Here is a 24057-nt window from a genome sequence, read left to right as displayed (position 1 = left end):
CATGCATCACCAGTAAGACCACAGTATCCTGACGTGTTATAAAACAAGGGCTGAAGCGCTGAAACACTCGACAGATACTGAATTACACAAATTCTCATCAGTCTTTTAGAAATTAATTATAACTGGTGTTTTTTTTCTTCCAAAGCTCATCTGAAGGCAGAGCACCATAAAATTATATTTTAAAATAATTAAAAAAATTACAATCCTGATACTGATTACGAAGAGACGCCTTCATCTTGCAGCGGTTAGTGTATGTCAGTTGGCTTAAGGGAATATCTTTGTACACACACTATTAACTATCAATTTGTTTACAATAAAACATCTTTGTAGTTATGAATACTTAACTATCAAGACATTTGACAAGATTCCTGGATGTCATTTAACATCCCGGAGCAGCCTAACCACCATTGTTGGCTTCTTCATACCCCTGTTCCAACTTCCTCTTCTTTCCATCTCCAAGTCACATACTTCTGGTTTTTCATACACTACATCAGATTATCTGTACCAGTCTCTTTCCTACCTTATCATCTGACTCATTAAAAGTACTATCCCCAATCATAATTTTTGTCCAAAAAAACTCACCACAGCAGTGTCTTGCCTTTGGTTCAAAAGAAGGGGACACTACCTTTCATAAAGACATTTGCACTTGCAATGTGGCTGCTAACATCTGATTGAACAGGAGCTTTCAAAAATTAATGCCACAGAGATACAAGCTGTTTTGAATAGTCATAAAACTTGATATGGTTATTGCAGGTATCTTGCAAGAAGATTAGGAATAGCCAAACAGTTTTGTGGGAGTTGTGCAATTAATGTACGTTTAATTACTCTGCTTTGGTGTCAACAGAGATTGCTTTCAAGAAATACCTCTTGTACCACCAGCTGCCAAATGCACATCCCTGACCAGTGGAGGCTCTTCTCCCCAGTACACTCTTGCACCATATTCTCTAGGTCAAGTGGAAATGACTTTACAACCAGTTTTGCATACATAGTTCCAAAGTAATCACTCTCTGAATTCTCAGCATTAAGAACAATGTGAATTAAATGTAGCTATCTTCAATGCTCTGAAATTACTCTTAAAAGTACCTGTGAAACTAAAGCTACTTAAGCCTCTTACTTTACAAACTCAATTATATTTTAAAGTAACAGAACAGCCTGGTATTACAATACAGTTTATCTTCTAACCAAGGCAGTTAATAATTTCTGGATATTTAAACAAATGACGCACCTGTTAACATCTATACATCCTGATAAAACAAATACATTTCCTGTTTATTAACATGATGTAGCAGATACAAATCTAACTCACTACATCAACCAACAAGACACAATTGTTTGACAGCTGCATTCATTCACACTCTCATTTTCATACTGGACTGTTGACGCAATATCATTCTTTAACTTGCCTTCATCACAATTGATACCAATATATTTATCAAAAGCATATTAAACTTTTGGCTCTTTGGGAAGGAAGCACTGCGTCATTCAGAACCACACTAATCAACAACAATTAACTTTTTTGAAAGTCAAAATATTTATCTAAACCACACACAAATATTCCAGTGTGTTATACAAGAAAAAGCTTACAAATAAGATGCCATTCCTTGCTCCTTATCTGATCCCGATTTATTTTTAGCATGCCATTTACTTACGGAGAGGTATTTGGTTACTTAATGACAACTTTAAGTTAAAGAGAACCCTTTGATGAAAAAGTACAGTGTAAGAATTAAGCACCAATATTATTTCATACAATTAAATTTTCTTCTTTGTGATGGTGGCATTATATTAAAACCACAGAAAGAACACTACTTCACTATTTTAATAAAGTAAAGCTAACAGAGGTGCTAAAATAGTAGTTTGTTTTCCTTAAATCATTATTTGTTATGATACATTTAGGTATTTCAGAAGGAAGTGCCACAAGCCATATGCCACAAAGACGACATCCATACATCTATCTGGTGTATCAACATTAGATCTTAAAATCTAGATTTAATAATTTCTGAAAACCAAGAATGTATTTATTCAAAACATGCTTTGCAAATAATTTCGCAACCAAGAAACCAAGCATTCACTTTAAGCCTTTTTCACTTTAAGACTTTTCTGCACTACCAGCCATTGTGAAAACAGTCATTGAGACACTAACAAATAAATACACAGTGTGAATATATGCTCAGTGAATTTTTTTTTTTCTTTTTAGATTTCTACTTCCACTGGCCATTGTGACAGTCCACACAACTGGAAGATACCGACTGTTTCATGAATGAGTATGGTTTCATTTTCAAGATTTAAGAACTAAATCCCCCATCCATTACTCTAACTAGTATCATAATAACCACAGAGAACAGTGAAGATTATTTCCCACTTTTCAACAAAAGCAACTAAACCAAGAGTGAATTCAAGAAAGTTAGGCTGGAGGAATAAATTCTATGGATTTGTTCAAGTTATGCATTTTGTCTGGAAAGACAACTGTCAACAAATAAATGCTGGATGCCTGTTATGAACAACTACAGATCTCAAGTTGAACACCTTCTCCAACCCAGAAAATTAAATGGCCTAGCAGTGGCTGTGATCTGTACTGTCAATTGAGGATTATTCCTCTTCAGTGAGCATAAAAGTCTGTTAACATCAGCTATGCCAACATTCCAATCCTGCCTGCTCACCTGAATCCACAGGAAACGGGAATGTCAAGCAGCAAATGAGGCACTGCACTACTCATCGGATAGACAGGACTTGTTCAAAAGCACGAGAAAAAGCATCTTGAAAAGGCGACAAAATGTGGTCCAAATGGAGGGCAAACCCTAAATGAACTGAAATTAGCTTTGTTTAAAGCAGAGATACAGATGAAATATGGGCCTGAGCTGCAGCTAAGAACTGGACTAAGAGAAATTTCCTTCAATGTGAACAGAAAATAGGCTGACAAGTGGAACACTTAACAATTCAAAACTACATATAAATACCTTGAAAAATAAAAGGGAGAAAAGGGAGTGGCATCCCACGAGAGAAAGGTCAAGGAGATTTCTATGTACAGGCAGAAAGGAGGAATATTTTTTGGCCTGAAAGGAAAATAACTCAGTGACAGAGACACAGAGATGATTGTAAAGATAAAGAAGAAGAAAGAGCTTGAGGAAGTAATCGAGTATGCTTAGATGCTGTCAATACAGGATTTGATAAGGGAATAGATGTTGACTTGTAAGTTTATGTGGTCACAGAGCCAACTCAGCACACAAAGAACTAGATTTTGGCTACTTACAGCTCCCAACATAGTACAGAAATACCACCTAAGAAAAGAACAGAGGACAGAGAAGAGGCTAACAGCACAACAGAAGCGATAAATATCGACAAGACTGTAAACTGCAATCAGGAATGAAGACGACTGGGAACGAGCACCAAACAGGAAATTGGCAAGGGAGAGTGCTAAATGGCAGAAACGTTTGATGAAAGCAAGATCATATAAACAATGATTTCAGCATTGATTTCTAGCCAATAGGCATCAATGGAGATCCCTCCTAATTCTGTTTGCGATGGATGGCTTAATTCCTGATAACAGGGTCATATGCTGGGAAAAGCTTGTCTTAATTGATGGTTCTGCAACATAGATCTATCAGTCTCAGACAGTGATTACACCCCCTGGAAAAACATCTTTTTTGCTGAGGAGAACTTGAAATGTGGCACCATTACACACGTCCTAAGATGCCCACAACAGAAGGTGCAATTAAAAAATGAAACTCATTTAAAATGCTGGCAGTAACCTCAACAAGTCCAGGGACAATGATCAAGAAGGATTGGTACATCACTGAACTTCAGAGAGAGAGTCTTGAAAAACTGATAATGTCTGCAGAACGCCCATGCCATGCTCCTACCTCTCTTTTGCATTACTGAAGTCTCTAAAGGTCAGCAGGACTCCTACAGCAGCAGCACGCTGGCTGGTAAGGAACTGGGCCAAAGTAGCTAACGTTTAGGGGTGTCACTGTAACAGTACACCACCAGAGAAATTTTACATGTGTAATAGGAAATCACACACTGAACACACTTTGTTAGACTTTTAAACATGCACTGCTCTGCCAAATTATATCTGGTTTTCTTCAATACGAAGCTGCATGCTGCTTCTCCGCAAGTGTTCTCCCACAACTTGGTACAAGCTGCAATCATTCACTTGCAATGGCTGTACATCTATTTGAAGTAGATCAAGATTTTACTTTACTGAAAAAGGTGTGTGTTGGTTTTTTTCCCTCTCTTTCTCTTTTTCTTTTTTCTTTCTCAAACGCTTTTAACAAGAGTCAAAAATTATTGCACAGTGTTTGAAAAAAATCACCCTGGGCAAAGACTAAGCTGGGAACATCTCAGCCCCCCAAGATGAATGTTTCTCAAAATAATGAGCATCTCAATACTGTTCTGGAACCCTAACTAGGGTACTTTTGACCAAGTGTCTTTCCTACAATAGACATTTGTGTTTACTACATCTAATTTCATTATGTTTCTGAAGTTTACTCAAATTTTCCATTAACATTCGCCCAATTACTTTCAACATAATCTACACTGAACTTCTGGTTATAGAGAATGCCAGGTGCATCCTGCCTTTCATTTTTGTTTTTTCCCTGAGAAAAAGCCTTAATTGTAGTTTTCTCCAGACATGTACATTACCTAGCTAAATGTGATTTTTAAAATAATCATCAGCAAACCTACAATTTTATCTCCTTACTACTCAAGACCACATGCTGTCTGAACTGATTCATATATATATTCACACTTGGAGATTTAATTTTCTTGGAAGTCTCTTCAAAAGCTTACTCATAGCTTACAAAAAAATCAGAAAAATGACAAATTTTGAAAGTGATTTTTTAAAATCTTGGGGTTTTTTTAATAGACTTTGTCCCTAGTACTATTTTATTCCCCAAACAGTTTGACGTTCCTACTCCACTAGTCCCCTTAATCAACTAACGCTCTGTATGGGTGTCTATGAACTTCTTTTCGTTAATTCTGTATTTTCTTGGTTGGTTGCCCTTCTGATTTTCCAAATACAATGCACTATTTTGGTTTAACTTAAAATCATTCATTTCTGCAACTGCCCGATCATCTCAAGCCACATATTCCTATCTGTAGTAATACAAAGCATAACAACTTTTTTTAGAAACATATCCCTCCAATTCCTCTGAAGATTCTGTAACAATGGATTTTTTTGTCCTTTCAGTAACCATAATCATTACATTTCTTCAATCCTCAAAATCTGTTGTTGGAGCTCCAGCATATTTTGTCTGGTTTTAGCTATACTGTTCCTCAAACAACTTCCCTCCAGTCGCACCAGTTCCAGGCTCTTCTAAGCTGGAGAGATGCCTATTTTAAGCCTTTATATTTCTTAGGTCCCATAATAGTGTTTGGTAGATTTGCGAGCCAAATCCAGATCATTCGAGCAAATGGTTTCTGAGGCACAGACATGTGTCAGGATCAGCATTACTAGACCTGGCAACTTTTCTGGATGCCAGTAACTTGCCATAGGATCAGAAGAAGTTCTGCAAAAATTTCCCTAAGATCTGTTATTTTATCCTCACTCTTGGGGCACTGGTGAGAAAGACTGGATAAGATCTCTTCCCAGGCCCTCTGACAATGTAAGTGGGGTTTACGATCCTCCCAAGATTTCTAGGATGTTCTCCTTTCTCCCCTGATGTGAGACACTATGTGAAGGCCCCAAAACAGATGCTTTAATGAAGATTAGGGAATATAAAATGCAGTGAAAACCTGTACAAATGACAGTTATGTCTAGAGTGACAGACTAGTTACAAAAGGACGCAAACTTGTTGAGCCGTGGTTTTAGTTAGGCAAGTCTGACAGAAACACTGGTATAGTGGGAGCTAACTCAACTATGAGAAGTCAGAAAATTTGCTTTGCTTTTTTAAAATCATGCACTGGAAAATATGAGGGTCAGATGAACCTCACAACTGAGCTTTCTAGCAGTTCCCCACAGTTGCAGATGGAGTGCACGTAGTAACTCCCAGAGGCTATGCTGTCCACTGTAACACTGTATTAAAGGTTGTACTAGATCATGAATCAACTGCGCTATTTTTCAGATGGTGAAGTTTCCCTGAAATAAACATTTTTGAAAATACCCTTTAAAGAATCTTACATTGTACCTGAGTAATACAGCAGCTACTTGGATAGTGAAAACTTTCCATGGTTGCTACAACTTTTTGTTGGTACCATGAGCCTCCGATCAAGAATTTTATCTGCACTATCTTCTCCATGCCTCACGAATTCTGATAGCATAGCATGGCCCCTTTGTTATTTTTATTTCTATTCCCACCTCTGGTACATACAGGAAAGCTGAAGTAATTAAGAACCAGTACACCAGAACTGTACCAAAACCATGGGGAAGGTGCGTTCTTGTTGACTATATCAATGGAGTCAATTGAAGATGTGATATACGTAGGAAAATCTCAGCTTTGTGGAAGTGAAGAGCGACAGTACGTCATACCATAAAATCTCAAATCAGCCTGAAGCATTTTCCCCATATAATTATTTCTACTTTTTGGTAAAATTTCTCTGCCTATATGCCACTACCACAAAATTTCAGAGTAGCGGAAATCTTAAGTGCATTTAAAATACTAGTTAATCAGAAATTCTGGTAAGAGCCTTTATTAACTAGATTATTCCACAAGAAAATGCCCGGATTTTGACACCAGTCCTCTAATATTCTTACGGGAAATCTGCATCTTGAAACTGCCAGCATCATTTGAGGAAATGAGGCAAACGTAGCAATCTACTAAAAATCATTTGGCTGTAATAAGTAATTTTAATCAAATAGTTAGAGAGAATGGCATTGAAGTTAATTTCTGAAGTGTCATAAACAGATGGGAAATGTGGAGTGTAGAGACTGGTTGTGCACTTTCACCGCAATATCCTTTTTTGCAGTCTGGATTGTGGTTTGATCAAGTCTAAGTGACATGACAAAAACAATTTTAATTTATTCTGAAACTATATTCAACTAAAGAATACACAAAATAGAGAGTATGCTACTCTTTTCAAAAGTGAGATTTGAGGCAGAGCAATATCAGGAACAAAAATAGCCAGACACCCACCTTCTTCTCCCCCTTAAAAGTTGTGGTGGTAGTACTGGGGGTTCACTTGCAAAATGGAAGTTCCACTGGGGATGCAAAACAAGCTTGAAATTTAAATAATCTACATCTTTTTTATTTTAGATTTAACTATAGCAAACCCGCTACTGCTCATTTCTCCTGCAGATCAAGGGAACAACATACCACAGTGTGGGGACAAAATATTTCAAGCAATTTTTCATACACTGACAAGTAGTATATTAGGGAATCTTGTAAGTACAATACAGTAGTCATCCCCTTCTATTGATCACATATAATTTACATCTTACAAAGATGTGAATTCTTGCATTCTCACTCCACAAGGAAAATCTCAATGATTTATTCATTTCAAATAAAAAATAGAAGGTAGATGAGAAGAATTACTTCACAGGCTGTAGCTTTCTCAGGGCACTAGTGCTAGGCTCTTCTCTCGCGCTGCCCGAAGGGCCTTTGTGTGCAAGTCCCTCTAATTAACAAGGTGAATCATGCAGCAGTTCCCTAATTAGTGAACATGACAAGCCAATGGAAACAAGCAGACAGACCTGGCGTTCAGATATGGTCAACAAAAGGCACAGTAACACACCATTAAAAAAAATAATTATATTTCATGTAAATAAAATACAAAAAGTAAGAGAACTAGAGTAATACCTAATTTTCCTTTTCATGTTTTATGCTTATTCCTCATTTATTGCAGATATAAATAAAGACACAATAAATCAAGGTTTCCAACTGCAAGTCACACCACCTCTCCAAAATCAAAGAGTGGTTATCCTACGTGAATGAGCATCTGCTTAAGGGGCATTATTTGTTTTCTCTCTTGTTTTTCTGATTTAAAGAACTGCAGTTACATTAAGCTTAGCACTTTAAAAATCCCTAAATTAATTCTATTCAAAATATTTTTTCTTGAAATGCTTTCTCACCAACACATGAAATGAGTGCAATAGTTGCACTATTATTATTGCATTATAAAAATGCCTATATTCCCAATATGTAATATTTTCTAAGTTTTGTATAAGGATAAATAAATAAATAATAAAAGTGAATAATCAAAGAAGCCGATTTGCATTAAAAAGGAAATGAGATGATCTAAAAATATACCTCCTTACATTCATCTTTTCAAGTGAAAGATTTTTAATCTTTCACTCTTCCTTCTGCTTTTCCCAAACACATTCTCCCCATCTCCAAAACAACACATGGAGGTTTCATTCACTTTCAATTTATGGCAAATTGAACCTTTGATTTAGATCTTAACAATCCTTCAATATATTACAAGTCTAAAATGTGTGTCACCAACTGCAGAATACAATTCTTCACAGAAAAATTCCACTATATTCTTTGCTCTCTATTCCTTGGCACGTTAGAGTAAGTGAGGAAAACCACAGCTTATGCCCCCCCATTACAGGTTCCTCTTCCTCATAATCATGAAAACAAGTATTTCTGACTTTCCTCTTCTAATTGGGTAAAATATCCTTACATTCTAAGACTGATGTTCAAAATACTGATGTCTAAAAAACCCCTCATTTTTCTGACCAGTCCAGTTTTAAAAATAGGGGATTAAAATACTGGCCCATAAGTAATAGTGGTTCTACATGCCTTTAAATATTCTTTTTTGGCTATAAATCTGAAGAATATTCTATTATAGAACTGACTGTTTCAAAGCAGTTTTAAAATCAGTAGAAAAATTCACAATACTATCAGAGATCACGAGCAGAATGCTAAAACCACTACAAGCTATTTGCTGTGTTCATTTTTTTTTCCTTTTAGTACATGTGAACTTTCCCTATCTTCTCTTAGATCCCACTCAACATAACCATTCTTAGGACAGTGCAGCACAGCTTTAAACACAGGCTGAAAAGTATCCTCTTTTAACATCAAGGCACAATGGATAATCTGCTAACAACTGAACTATGATCTGCCATATGCACAGAGGAAGTATTCAGCAAACAACCTGTCACAAATGCTTATTGTTTCAGTAAGCAACTCACCAAAGGACTTCACTTTATAAAATATATTACAAACTGTGGCACACAATTTATTATCAAAGACAGCTGTAATTAAATGTGAAACTACTGCAAAGTGAAAACAGATTCAGTGCATTAGAAAGCTTTACATTCTTCCTTGCATCTTAAATAACAAAATCAAAGCGAGGAGACTTGAAATATATGCTGAATATACAAACCCAGAAATTTAATGCAAAATCACAAAATTTGTAGTTGATTTTCAGATAAATAGGATAAACACAGATTATTTTATATGTATAATTAAAAATATTTTGCATTTAAGTAAAAATGTTAAATGCAGCTGATAACAATAAATCCTAATTGTCCACAGGAGATGTTTTGATATGAGATTATATCTAATACCAGAGGGACAAATTCTGTTTGTTTTGAATACTGCTACTGATGTCAATAGAGTTACTCCAGAGCTACAATTGTATGACAGAGAAGAATTCAATTTGCAATACTTTGAATATGACAAGCATATACTTAAGAAGTGACAGGAGCAAAAATGCACACTGAGAGGCAAACAGGGCAAAAATAAAAACCTCTCAGACAACACAGTCAGACCATTCTCATATTTGCCACATAATCTACCACATTTTCTCAGCATTCCCGAATGTTGGCATGCCTGCTAAGGCAGACATTTCCTTGTCCATCAGATTTAGGGGGGTCGATTTTCAGATTTCAGTACTTACCAGAATCTCTCCACATAGATAGATGGACAGATGAGCATTTTTTACTCAGGAATTATTTTTAATGCCTCGGTTAAAATTACCTGAGGATATTTATGAAACGTACATTTAGGAATTTATTTCTTCTGTATAGCTAAGCAGATCACAGAAATCATCATATATTGCAACGTTCAGAGAAGCATCAGTTGACAAATCTAAAAATGCATAATGTCTTAAATAACATAATGTATATTTAAATATGCATTATAATTGCTCTATATCTAAAACATAAAAAAACCCAGAGCAGAACAGCATCACGTACTACTGAAATCCAGCACCTTCTACTGAGCACCACGACTGCATGCAACACACACAGAAGTTTAGCTCAATAGTGAAGTGTATTTTGCCTCTATGTAAATACTTGACCTCAAACCTTGATAAAACTGGGATTAACGACTGGTCTCAGAAAACTCTGCCAGACTCTCATGACCTTAAGTTACCTTTCTCCTCTGAGAAGGCACCTCTAGTATTCTCAAGAGCATTGTTTGACTTCTGCATCCTAAAACAACATACAAGTTTTGAACCTGAGACTCAATTAGAGAAGTTTACAGGGTTAGCTAGTATAGCTGCATGTTCTTTAGATGTTCTCCATGCAAGCTGGAGGTCTGTATCACTTTATCTTGTGGTCACCTAGATTATTAAAAAGGTAAAATAGCTAAAAGATGCGAACAATTTATATTCTTAGAGAGGGAAAAAAATCATCCTGTATTTATGTTTTGTGACACACCCTAGCAAACAACAGATTTCCTGAACATATTGCTTAAGAAGGAAAAAACGGCAGCTGCTAATGACAGACCATTATTAAAATAGAGAACAATTTTGCTGAATACTGAATTTGCTGTTCCTCAAAATAGGATGCTGAAAGTGTTTTACTTAAACAGCAGCACATACAGTGAAGTAATAATGTATATTCAATAACCACCTTAATTATTACCTGTCATAGTAAGACACAGCAGATATCCCTATGTATTCTACAGGTACCCTATACTGGGGAACCCATCTCACTTCTCCAGACCACAAAAATGTGCTATATTCTCACCAATCTCACTTCTATTATGTTTCCAGTAAAGTGAACATTCTCCCTCTCTCCTGTCTTCCTGTACACAATTAGCACCCCAGTTCAGTTTTTATGTTCAGTCTAATTTCCCATTTTGTGTATTTGACACCTTCCTAAAGCTTGACTTGTCTGACAAGTTTGCCAGATACAAGCACTTATTCCGGGACAGATTCTTTTTCTTAAAAAAATTATTCTTACTTTTGGGGAAATTAATAGATTTTCATGCACCTTAACATGTGAATATAGCTTTTGGCCATACAGGGTGAAAGTCAAAGCACAAGATTAAGAGACATCTTCAGAAATCTACATGGCATTATTTCTGTTCTAAGAATATAAATGTCTGTTCTGAATATAAATAGATTTACTAGTTGCGAAGGGAAAGGACACAAAAGTGTAAGGAAGCCTACTCTGTACTTCAGATTGCTTATTTACATTTTCACATGGCTGTGCAGAGTCAATAAACCTGTCACCTATAACTGCATCATACTGTTGTTCAATACGCTTCGCTCAATCCTACAGATACAGAGATACCAGTTTTAAGGAAGCTGTAACACTGCAGCGTACACTCTTCAGCACAAACATGTAACATACTTTTGCATCTTACTGACCATTTCCACGGAAAACTAGAAGCTAACCACCAATTCAGGAACAATCTTCAACACTAACTGAAAACACAAGTCTTACACATCATTGCTCAACTGCCTTACAACGTTAAAAATATAGTAATACCTTTCATGTGTTTACATTTTAGAGATAATCATATCTACCTTTAGTAAACACATTCTTGAGGGAAAACCAATCATCCTGTTTACATTGTGAATGGCAATAATACATTTTATTTATTTAAAAATTACTATTACTAAAGGGGAACTATTTTTCCAGGGTATGTTAGGCAATATCTCATTATTCAACTAAGGTGATGCAATATTGTGAGACTTTCACAGGCTGACACAAAGATATTTTTTAATGACAAGACTAAACTAAAAATAGGAAATACATGCTAACACACCTTTCACGACCTCTACATGTTACTGACTAGCCTTGTAGTTTAGGAGAAGAGTGTGCATATAACCTAGCTATGGATAGAAACATTTAGTATTTACTACAGCCAAAACTGACACTTTTTACCCTACTGCTAACCGCATTAAATATTCCTTAAAACTCTACCACAATAAACTACCTGAAAATGACAACAAAGCTGATGTCCACATTACTCCACAGTAAATACATACATATGTAAGTACACAACCATAAATTGTCACATCCCAGCACAGACAGGAGATGCTGACAAACCTTGTAGGAAAACTGCAGCTTAGTTTTACAAAGCAGATTTACAGAATCAGATTATTTCTTTGTATCTGATTTTACGATCTGCTAAATAAAATACTCTTCAAGAGATCTGTGAAAATAAATGTCCTGTGTATCTTATAAACTACTTGGAGATTCACAGAAGTATTGCATGCACATATTTCAATTCTCAAAAATGTGCTGGCAAGGAACTTTTATATTACTCTTTTTGAAATTTTACTACTATGGTTCCAACTTGAGCTTTAACTCTGCTCCCATGAACTCTTTCATCTCCCACTAACAGGCTAGAAACAGCTCACATATTTTATGAAATGCAGCGTGTTCTACAAAGTGTATTCATTTCAAAACAAGGTCTTGCCACTGTAAAATGACAGAACATGCAAATACCCTTCCAGACTACAGCCGGGAAGTAGATGTGGGGATCAGGGGTTGATCTTTGTATGTGGGTCTTGCACAAAGAAGAGCCTGAAGATTTGTCAGCAGGAGGTATGCAGCTGATTGCTGATGGCCAGCTGCCTGCTGCCGGTGCAATGTGCAGCACCCAGGCTGAGTGGGCAGAGGAACAGAAGATTTAGTAGGTGCGTCTCGATCCCCTTAGGTTATATCATGTGACACGGAGCGCCCGGAGGAACTGGGGGCAGATGAAAGCTGGCAGCTGTGTGCTGCCTCAGGCGCTCCGAGGCTGCCAAACAGGGCTTACAAACATGTTAGCTCAGCGGCAGAATTAAAGCCCTCATTCAGGTTTATTTTGGAGTAAGAAACCAACGTGCATACAGAGGATGGGGGAAAACTTGCCCTGCAGGCTGAAGCCTAAGTACACCTTGACCTCTCCTTGCAAGCTTCTATATAGTAAAGCAGGCTTGACTAAGGGACCAAAACATCTAAATAATAATTTAGATTGTTGTCCAAGCAACCTCCTCAGTTTCTGACAAGCAGACACAGCTGACATTTGCTGCCCTCTACTTAATAAATAGGCAATCATATTCTAAAGTGCTATTACTTTGCCAGATCAGCAGGGAAGTAAATCTGTTGCAGTGTTCAGATAAAACAGTTACGTGATTTTTTTTTTCCACATTCACGGCTTGCTCCATATGAAAATATCTCCCCCCCCCCCTTTTTTTTTTTTCTTCTGGCTGTGCCAGAGTGAGAAATTAAGCACAAGGTTGTTTCTACCCAAGCAAGACCCATATTTAGACAAAATACCACAGAGGCAGAAGGAGAACTGGAAACTCAGTCTTGATGTCTTCCTTGCAAAAAACGATCTGATACCTTTACGTGTATATATTTAGATACATAAGAAGAATTTAAAAAAAATCTTTTAGAAAAGGAAGTAACATTGCCTGCATTCCTCAGTGCCTCTCCTGGAACCTGTGTATGCAATCATCTACTCAGGAGAGGCAAAGCCAAACCATCCTTATCAGAAATCTCACACCACAAAGGTGGAAGAAAACATTCACCAAGCTCTGTTGTCTGGGCCCCAAGAAGTGATTAGAAAAAGGGGGCTGCCACCCTCCACTTGTTTAGCAGTGCCTCAAAATCCAAAAGCAGCAGCACTGGTTATTCGTACAGACATGGAAGGAAAACTACAGGGGATCTGAAGGGCTGAAAATTCTACCGTCACTTTCCTACAGTGGAAAAGTCTGACACCACCTTCAGAGAATTCATTTTACAAGAGGAAGTTCCTGCTGGAGTATTTTGGTGAGATACAGAAAAGCAAAGTCACCTTCAGCTTCAGAATTTCTTTACAAAAAGCTTATACCATTCCAAACCCAAGTTCTAGAAATTCATATTTAAGTAGTCCTGTTGCTTTATAATGAGAGACGACTTGTTACAACAATCTGTTATTAGGCAGGACTCCACTGGTGTGTATGCACTCTGGAAGACAACATAAACAACAGGGATGGATTTCTCCTCCCTTGTCTCCTTTTCAGCTTTTTAAAAAACATGAAATCCATTAGGTTGAGCAGAATTTGTAACAAGTATTGCTCTTTTGAAAATATTCAAACACAAACCAAATATATATCACAAAAGAGCTAAACTCTAATTTGAAAATGCGTCTCCAGTCTTCCACAGGAGTTTGATTTGAGAATTAAGAGTACACACTTAAAATTTTGTTGGGAAAACAAGTAAGAATCCCAAAAAGAAAAGCCAACTTTTACGAATGTATACAACTCTTTACTTGTTTAAATGTCCCCAGATTCTTAGATCGTCACATGGGAACCTTCTGGTAGCCAGGTAAGACAATTACTGTATTTGTGTACACAGGTGCTCATGTGCCAAATAGCAGATTGCATCAGTACAAATACGTGTCATACAAATTCTAAGGAAATTACACTGCTGCTGTGTTAATTTGAAGGCTACTGTCTTTCAAATACCTCTTCTAGAGTCACTAAGACATCAGCTAAACAATGAACAATGCCTGACTAGACAGCTTGCCTTCTCGTTCCTTTCTCTTGCATATTCACCTGTCCCATTTTGTTCTGCATTCTCCAAGTTATGCAACCTTATTTATCTGTGCTTATGAACATCCCACATACAAAGATGCACAAATCTGACACGGGTCTTCATGAGGTGGCACAACACATCAATATGATACTAATGATCCTTCTCACTCAGTGCATTCAAATTTGCATGTAACTCTAGTGGGGGAGTAACCAAAGCTCCAAGGATTTTTTTTCTAGATAGCAAGTATGAACAAACGTAAGAGTGTTCTATAGCATTTAAAGACGTATCAAGTACAAAAATAGTTTGTTACTTAGAAGAGGCCATGTATTTAGCACATATATCAGTAAAACATTTGACTCTACAACGCTAAAAACAACAATGATAATCAGTCACAAAAAATAAGCATTCATGTTAACTAAACAAGAGCTAGGTAGTTTATGTACACTAAAATCATGCATCACTATGGCATTCCACTAACAATTTCATAGAAGGAAATTATTATGTTGGACAGGATTGGATTTAATTTAGATTTCTGCTAGACTAATGAGGTAATCTTGGGTCAAGTTCGGGTTAGAAAAAGGACCAAAAAAAAAAAAATCTAGCCCTTGACTCAACTCCAATTAATACACATTTTACCTAAGCAGGAATAAAACAATTTGACTCAGTGGGAAAATATTATGGCCATTCCTTTGATCCCCTGGCATTTTTCTGTCAATTACCCAGTTTTTCTGACTGTCTGTACAGCAAGGGTAACACCATACTTCCTCTTCAGCCAAACATCTGCCATCACTTCTGCTCTAAGTGCAGGAAAACAGGCTGGAAGTCATGGTCTTCAATGTTGCAAAGAGATATGCAAACAAAAAGTTCTGCTGAATACTAAGGCTACTACTGCCTGAAAGTTCTTTCTGACTTGTAGAATCCATGGCAGGGTAATACCTTATCCTTGCAAACCCCGGATTTTTTTTTTTCTGGCAAAACTCACTGTCTTTAAACTAATATGAAATTTTGAAGATCTACACACCAAGATTCATATGCAAGAAATGTATTACTGGTTACAGATCATCTTGTTTCTTCAGCAGCAGTTATTTCATATGCCAGTATAATACCATTCCTCTCCTGTCCTTCCCAGGTTCATAATCAGCTCCGGTTTATCAGAATTTGTGACTGTTATCGTAATATATCTGCACATCTAAAGTAATATCTACTCAAAAAGGAAAAAAAATACAGTTAACAAAAGCAATAAGCCTGATAACACAGCAGCATTTTCATTAAAGTATTTCAACTGATAACAGAGAGGACTACTTTTCCCTGAGATGCATGTTTAATACTAACATTTGAAGTCACTGCAACAAATTTTTCATTTCAGGAGTATCTTGTACTCCACAGCCAAATCCATGGCAGTGTTGCATGGGCTTAGACAGCACCTGAATAGTCAAAGCATTTTTCTGGGTACAAACAATAGACCTGTGGTAAAGGGAGAGTGTAAACAAAGTGACTCTTATCTAACCTTCTACGCATATTGACAAAAATGCTTGCACTCCTTCTGCATCACAGCTATAGCATTGGTAACCTGATGCAGAAAATTATTTATGAAACAACTCAGTTTTGAGGAATCATTACTGCCTAAATGTTGCACTATCATTACTTCGGGTATCGTATTCCTAGCTTTTCCTTCTTTTTACACTGACCCTCAGATGGGCTAGAGCTAAGTGGAAATTTCATTTAAACTTATTTCTGTCCAAGTGCTCCATTTCTCAATGGAATGTTTTATTAGAAACCGTTTTAAGAGAAGATTGTTGCTTTTGAATCAGTATTTTTACGTCAGGCATGATAAAATAGAAAACTTCTTCAGATTTGTCACAAGAGATACCGTATTACTAGTACATCCTTAAGGACTTTAGTTTTGCTAAAAAGGTGAATAAATTAACTTACCAAACAAAACAAAATCCTTTTCATTTTCAGTGACACCTTATGAAAACAGGGATAACTGCTGTAAACTATTATTTAAATATTTCAAAAGAAACCATTCTTACTGATTGATAAACAAATATTAATGTGGTGACAATAAATTATTCGGAGTAAAATTGTTTTCATAATCTAATCATTAAATGTATGATGCTGGAGTTTCAGTAACACTGCTAAGACAAGTTACCTTTTTATGTGGGTTTTAAAATTTCTGAAACAGTGTTAGAGCTACGTAAAATATACATCATATGATGTACATACTTTTAAGTATGAGAAGGATCATATGGCTTCTTATAGAACTCTACCTGCTAACAGTCCAGATATTTTTGTGCCTGTAACTCAGAAAAGGATACAGTTCAAAATCTAAAACTTAGCCAAGTAAGGCTTTTGTTACAGAAGACACTGCAGACATGGGGAATAACAGTACCCGAGCAGAGCGGTCACCACAGCACTGCAGTGGATACAGCTCCTTCTGGGCGTATGAGAAAGACCCTCCCCATGGTCTGCTTATGCAAGAACTGGGTACTCCCAAAGCTCCTAGCCAGTGTAACTGTCACAGCAGCAACCTGCTTCAATACACACCACTCTTAAAGACTTTGTCCAGTCCTAGAAAGATGGGCTATCTGTGCTGACAAAGGTACGTAAGGCTGTCTTCTGTCTTCCCTTGAAATAATATGCTATTATGAATATCAACAGGTCTGGGATTTCACTTGCATGGTTAATGAGTACATCTGAGAACAGACTCAATTGAGTGTTATCTAAACTGATCTAGGTCCTGGATACATGCCCAGACATTTATGGTGTCTGGTTTAAGTTTTTATTATTATGCAATATTCTTGGTTGGTGATGACACAAAGATTTTAACCAAGTTAATCTTTCAGGATCAAACTCAGCTACTTGACTTTTAAATTAAAAGCTTTTTAGCCAACAGACACTTGAATATGTAGGAAAGTATCAGTGACAGAAAGGCCGTTTAGGATCTTACCTACCCCCTGCCTTTCTTTTAACTAATTTCTATGATTAATTACTAGGTGTTGACTCTATTCCTCATCTCAATCTATTCCTGCTATCAGTTATATTGCCTGTTGGATGTCCTATTTAATGAACCCTTTTAATGGAAATTAGAGAACTCACAATTTCTTTAACTTACATTTGTGGCTCTCCATGCTTCCAACAGACTACATAAATCAGTGTTATTTTCTAAAACTTGATGTTAGAAGCTTTAATCATGCAATATGAAGTAGACACTGCTCACAAATTATGCTGTTTCTTATATTAAGTTGTACTGAGAGTCAAACATTTCAGAATTTGTTACAAAACAATGTAACAAATAACAGCTGAAGAGCAGCATTTTCCCCTGGAATAGTTTCAATGGAAAATGTTTTTCACTAGTTTATTAAACAAGTTTACCATTAAAACAATCATATAATGTTCACTGACAAAAAGCTGCACCAATTTAAAAGTGTGAAAGTAAACGGAGAGTTTTAAGCAATACAAACCCCCACAGGCACATTCTCCTACTGCTTTCACTCAAGTCCATTTGAAACAGGTTAATGCTAAAGCAAAATAAGTCAATCAAACTGAAATAAGAGTGGGTTTGCACTGACTTAACTAAAACAATGCTAGTCTGTGTGTGAATGAAATCTGACTGTTATGTCTAGTCTCTGCAATAAGACCATATGTAGATGGATCTTCTGTTTGTTTTGGTAAGAATTTAAACTTGATTTATGCCAGTTTGGCTTAAACAATATGCAGAGTGGTTTGAAGGCTAGTTAATAAATGGAGTAAGATAGAGTTACAGAACAAAATATAAAATAATCTTCACCTTATCAAATTAATTTAAAAATGTGTTTAAAGGACATAGTGACCCCCCCCTGTACATTTTCTTGATGACACCAACAAGCAAGAAGGGGTCTTCTTAATGGTAGAAGTTCTGTGAAGAAATTGGACTGATCTGTTTTTCTTTTAAATTAAGAAGAAAAAGAGAACATTATGGAATGAAAGGCTCTAAAATATCCATAAAGAAGAATGTTTTGGAACAAACATCCTTTGCTAGTTTTCTTTCTCCCCTCTTCATCACATTATTCTTGTGATGGTACATCTATTCTGCATTCCAAGACAGTGCTTTCTAGAGTTCTTCCGATGTTGCAAGAAGACTTTTCTTAAAGATTTAGAATACTTTCTTAAAGACTTTAAATTACTTCTTTTGGTATTTCACTTTCTCCCTCTGATTTTTGTCTTGTGTATCTTTGGCTTATTCTCTATGGCTATATTCTCTTTATCAGACTTCACATAAGAGTTCCATTTGGTTTAGATATTCATCCTTTTCTACCTGGCAGGGAACCAGGGTATCGCATTGATGGCACTCAATTTTGAAGAGGGCAGTTCCAGACTGCTCGGTTAGCACAAGGAATGCAGCAGTGTCACTGTTCAAATGCAGGCCCACTGCAAAGTCTGAAACATTATCCATTCCCAGAACATAATGATGAAATTATCAGCTGCTTTGCTGATACAAAACCCCAGACTATCTGACAGTCGAATCATTAAACAGGTAACGTAAGCTAAGAATGCTGCAGATTTCTTGGATGCTCTCTTTGTGCTTTTTAAAACATTACCTAGTAGCCACTGTACTACTGGCCAGAAGAATATCTGAGCAACAAAGGTCTTCAGGCAATACTCAAGACATGGAAACACAGCTTCAAATTATCAAAGCTGACAGTATTATATTCACCAGCTTAAACAAACCCTGGAATAAACCCAATTTGTCTCTCACTGATGGGTCATATGCACATTTAAGAGTAGCCCAGCTGGCAGTGAAGTTTTGGAATTTTTACATTTTTGCAGAAGTTGATTCAAAACTTTTAATTTCAAATAACAGAGCCATGCCAAAGACACGATCTAATTGACATTTTATACTATAAAATTGGTTTGGTTTTTTTTTGGCAGTCCAATACAATTTGAGACATCAGCATATATTCAGTAACCAGTGCAGAAAAAATATGAACTATATTATACCAGAATCTTGCTAGTCCCACTTCTCCATTCCCCTTTGCAAAAGTTAATGCAAAAGAGTGTGTTTTTATTAAATATATTTGAATATTTTAGGTGCAAGTCTCTCCACTAGTCGAAGAAAGAGCTTTTAGAACCCTAATTACTAAAAACAGAGACATGCTTATATTGCTTATGGTTTCAAAAATGTAGAATGAAATTCAACTTCAGAGAGAGGCACGGTGCCAGCATATTATATACACTTTCATTAGAAGGGTGGGAAAAAAGGCAGGTCTACTGTACAAAAGAATAGGGTGCAGCACTCAAACAGAAAACCTAGTATTCATTCTGCATTTACTCAAACATGTTATCATACCCAGGAACACCACTACTTTAAAATCACATACCAGTTTGATCTAAGCATTTTTAATTAGGTTAGCACCAAAATATTTGCTAGCTCTTTCCTAATACCACTATTACCATTACTCAGAACACATTCCATACACTTTCTTTTATTCACATGTCGGAACAGTGTCACTCCCTCTAGTGGGTAAGAAAAACAGCTGATGGGACAGTCCAAATTTTCATACAAGGGAGAACTCCTGCAGCTACACCAAGAGCAACACCACCGGCTAGAGTGCAACTCTTCTATCACAGCTATAAAGAGAACCACTAGTCCACTCTTGACTACTAGAAAATGTGTTCTTACTAGCCCTGTTGTTTACTTTTGCTTCCTTAATTTTCCAATGGCTGAAAAAGAATTACAGTGAATGCAAATATTGTGGCAGCAAGAAATGCATTTATTTCTAGCTCGCTTTCACTTCCAGCTGGCAGTTTTAGTTCTCAGCTCAACAGCAAGTTTTGCCTGCCATCAATTATTATCACAAATCTGATTCTTCCTTTGCATACACTGGCTACATACTAAACTCAAGCAGTATTAAAATCCTGTGTCTTTTCCTGCCAAATAGCTTGATTATTTCATTTGAATACTTGCTCGACAAACCCAAATCTGGAAACACTAAGGCATGGTCTAATGCTTACAAGAACTCATTTCAGCAAATCTTACTACATAATCGCATAATGAAAAAAAGAGACAAAACTGATGTACTTGGATTTTTTTGACAAGATATATATATATAAAAACTGTACAGCTAACGGAACTACAGAATACTGCAACAGGGAAAACAAAACAGGAAGAACAGGTCAATACAAAAGAAGTTGTTATATGCATTTTTTTCTGTATATATTACCTTCTAATGTATAATTATTACCTTCTGATACACATATCCAAAGAAGCTGGCTAAAAAAAGCAGCACCAGTTTGCTGCACATGATGTTGCTAATTTTTTAAAATAGGAATGACTTTCAACTGATAGGTATTTTAGTCTAACTGATTTAAGTTACAACTTGATCCTAAGCCATGAGATGCCTTAAGCAAAGGACAGCCCCTCTCATTTACAGCAAATTAAGGTACTCAGCAGTTCACAAATTGTTACTCTTAGAAAAACATATCAAAACTTCATCTGAAATTATTCAATAATTTTTAGATTATTGTAATTTAGACTGATGAGTAAATAGTCCACTGAACCACACTGTAGAGAAAATGACTGCCAATTACATTACTTGAAAGACTGTTACCAGAACAAAATTGTTAAGTAGCACATTCCTAAGAAAGTGACATTTCACAAAAAGACAAAGGCATATATTTTCCACCAAAATCTAGTGCTGCTGTCATCAACAACCCAACAAAAGCTACAGCTACCTAAAATGGAAATGAAAATGTAATGTATGGAAATATTCTCTTATAAAATCTCCTTAGGCTTCACATGTATTAATGTATTAGTTTGCAAACATTAAGATCAAAGGCAAAGCAACAAATACATCCTAAAAAGTTTTTAGTCAGATTTTTATTAACGATATACAAGTAGCAAGGCATAAAAAATTAATATGTTCAAGCCTTGAAATGTCAAGTGTAATGATCTCTAGCTCTGCTTACCTCCTTTGCTTTTTGTTTCAGTCTAGCTTGCTCTGGGTCTTCTTGCCTTGAGCGACTCTACATGTTTAAAAAAATGGGGAAAAAAGGTTAACAGATGGTTTAAGAACCCCTCATCTGTTGCAGTAAGTTAAAAAATAGCAAAGACAGGGGAACAGGACACAGGGTGTTAAAGATAGGATGCTTAAATTCATAGAAGTGCCATTTCAAACCCACAGGCCTCACCCAAAAGACTGTTAAATATTCAGTTGTAAATAAGATCTACCCTAGATTTAAATTTTAAAAAACTACCATGTTATTGTCAATGCCAAAGTTTCCATACAGGTTTAGATTTCAATCATTTAATACAAAGAAATTCAGGCATCCGAGAGCAGAAGTGACACTCTTTCCATTATCTGAACTTTTTAATTTAACCTCCTTACAGTCATTTCTTTAAAATAATTTACTGTTTGCAGCTAAGCTTTTACTTAGCTGTTTGCAGAGAATGTGGAGAAAACGGTTGTGAATTCATCCTCCCAAACAGTAAATCTTCATAATAAAGATGTTACTATCCATGTAAGATTACTTTGAGCGCAGCATAGAAATATACGTAAGTTAAACTCATTCATGCACTACTAATAATATTAATGTTGTAATTTTTAAAACTAGAGAAATATTGCCAGATGGGAACTTTCATATTTTCCTTCAAAACCAGGAACAATAGCTCTAAAACCCCATTAAGAATAACTGTTTAATTGCAATAACAAGCCGTAACAGTACATTTCTTCAGATACAGACTGTTTTACAACCATATGTTAAAACTATTAAATTCTTATTTATGCTCACTAAGCATACTCATATTGATGGAATTCATAACTTGAGAGGCAGATAATATATGCATTATAATTCTTTATTTGCATGATTGGTCAGTATTCAGAAAAGGTTGCATAAAAAGTTGTAAGAAGCTGCAATAAAACTTGTGACATCCGTGGAAAACTGTTGTTTCTGATACCTGAAAGATGGAATTATTTTATTTTGGTATTTCTTTGAGATTTAAAGTGGTATAATTTACGCAACTCCTAAAGGAATAAGAGTATCTATGCCCCCCTCTGCTATCTTTCTTTGCCTCTTTCTATACTGAAGACAGACCTGAAACTTGAAAGAGTATTAGTTTGTAAACTTATATATGCTCAGGTTTTTTCCCATTGTTTGAATTTTTCATAACAAATTCTGTTCAGAAGTTAAAAATCCATGAAGAAAACCAAAGGGAGATAGGTTTTAAGGGTAAGGGGACATGTAATATATTGTTGATATACCTGGAAAGAGCCTTGACTACGATTTGGCAGATGGGGCACCAATGACACTGAATTCTCTATCCTTTATCCTGGTTGTTTTGTTTGTTTGTTTGTTTTTAAACTGGGATTATTTTTCAGATGGCCAAATTAAAAAATAATGAGATTTTTAAAAGATGTGCTTGATTCTTTCACATTCACATGGAGCTTCATCCTCCAACACCACCTACTAGTGATTTTGTGCCTGTTAACCTAAAATGCAGTTTGACATGACAGTGTCTGGACTAAAGTAATGAGGAATTAAAATCTGTAGATAGCTAATGACCAAATTTCATGTTGTAGTTGTGCCAACCATGAAAGAAACTCCATCTTAACAAAGACTAAGATTCCTTCTAACTGCTGTGGCCAGGCAAAAAGAAAAATGTAGACAATCTGATCTAGTTAACGTTTAAAGAAAAATAAGGCATTTCACAAAATACGTGGATCTGCTGGAGACCTGGGACTCTATTCAGAAAAACAATTACTAAAACTTTTATTGTATTTATACCTATTAGGTTAAAAACCAAATAAAGAAAACAAAAAACCCCCAAAAACATTCAATGAGTTGCTTCCCTAGAAGATGGACTTAGATAAGTATGAACTGAACTGAATTAGGTCCTTGCTCTGTCATTTTGTGATGGCAGTTCAATCATCGTGTGCCTCAGTTTCTCCAGTATGATATATGGAAAATCATACTTAGCCCTTTCATGGGTTTTGATGATAAATTTATGAATGTACAACGAACCTCTATTGCCTTTTGAGTCTCACAGTGAAAGCAGTACAGAAATACAAAGTGTTGTTATACTACTGTATGAAGCTCAATCATTTACCAAATGCAAAGTACAAGTTAAAAGCACTTCAGCTTAAGGAGAAAGCAGAGTGTCCTGGGAGAATCAAGCCGAGACTTCTAATATTGTTACCAAGTTTCTAGAAGAAAGTGATAGAATCCTGGAAAACACACCAGATCTACATTGTGTTTTGGGACACTGTACGAAAAATTAAAGCAAAAGAAGCAAAATAACATTGTAATTTCCTGGAGTCCATAAGTGAAGAAAAAACTGAAAGTGCTACAGATCAAAACAAAAACACTCTTAGAAGTTGACAGTTTTTTCTCCTGAGACTGACCAAATAAAAGCAGAACCAGAGTTTAGAATAATCTGAAAAAGCAGATCCCAAAAG

At 36.1% G+C, this 24057-nt stretch overlaps 1 protein-coding gene across 3 annotated transcripts in view; it reads right to left on the bottom strand.

The window, feature by feature from the left end:
• The window catches only part of LOC308053578 (transcription initiation factor TFIID subunit 4-like), a 152414-nt gene that overhangs the window by 48833 nt on the left and 79524 nt on the right, over nt 1-24057 (bottom strand). For 2 of the 3 annotated variants that reach the window (XM_080364993.1, XM_080364994.1), the window contains exon 13: nt 21572-21628. In XM_080364993.1, the coding sequence (XP_080221119.1) occupies nt 21572-21628 (57 nt within the window). Of the gene's footprint in view, nt 1-5540; nt 9858-21571; nt 21629-24057 lie in introns of those variants that run through there. The other variant, XM_080364995.1, reaches the window with a different exon arrangement.

The sequence above is a fragment of the Falco punctatus genome (genome assembly GCF_963210335.1).
Source record: "Falco punctatus genome assembly, chromosome: 14".
NCBI lineage: Eukaryota > Metazoa > Chordata > Aves > Falconiformes > Falconidae > Falco > Falco punctatus.
Note: the sequence above shows the minus strand (reverse complement) of the source record. Positions and strands in the feature narration are given on the sequence as shown.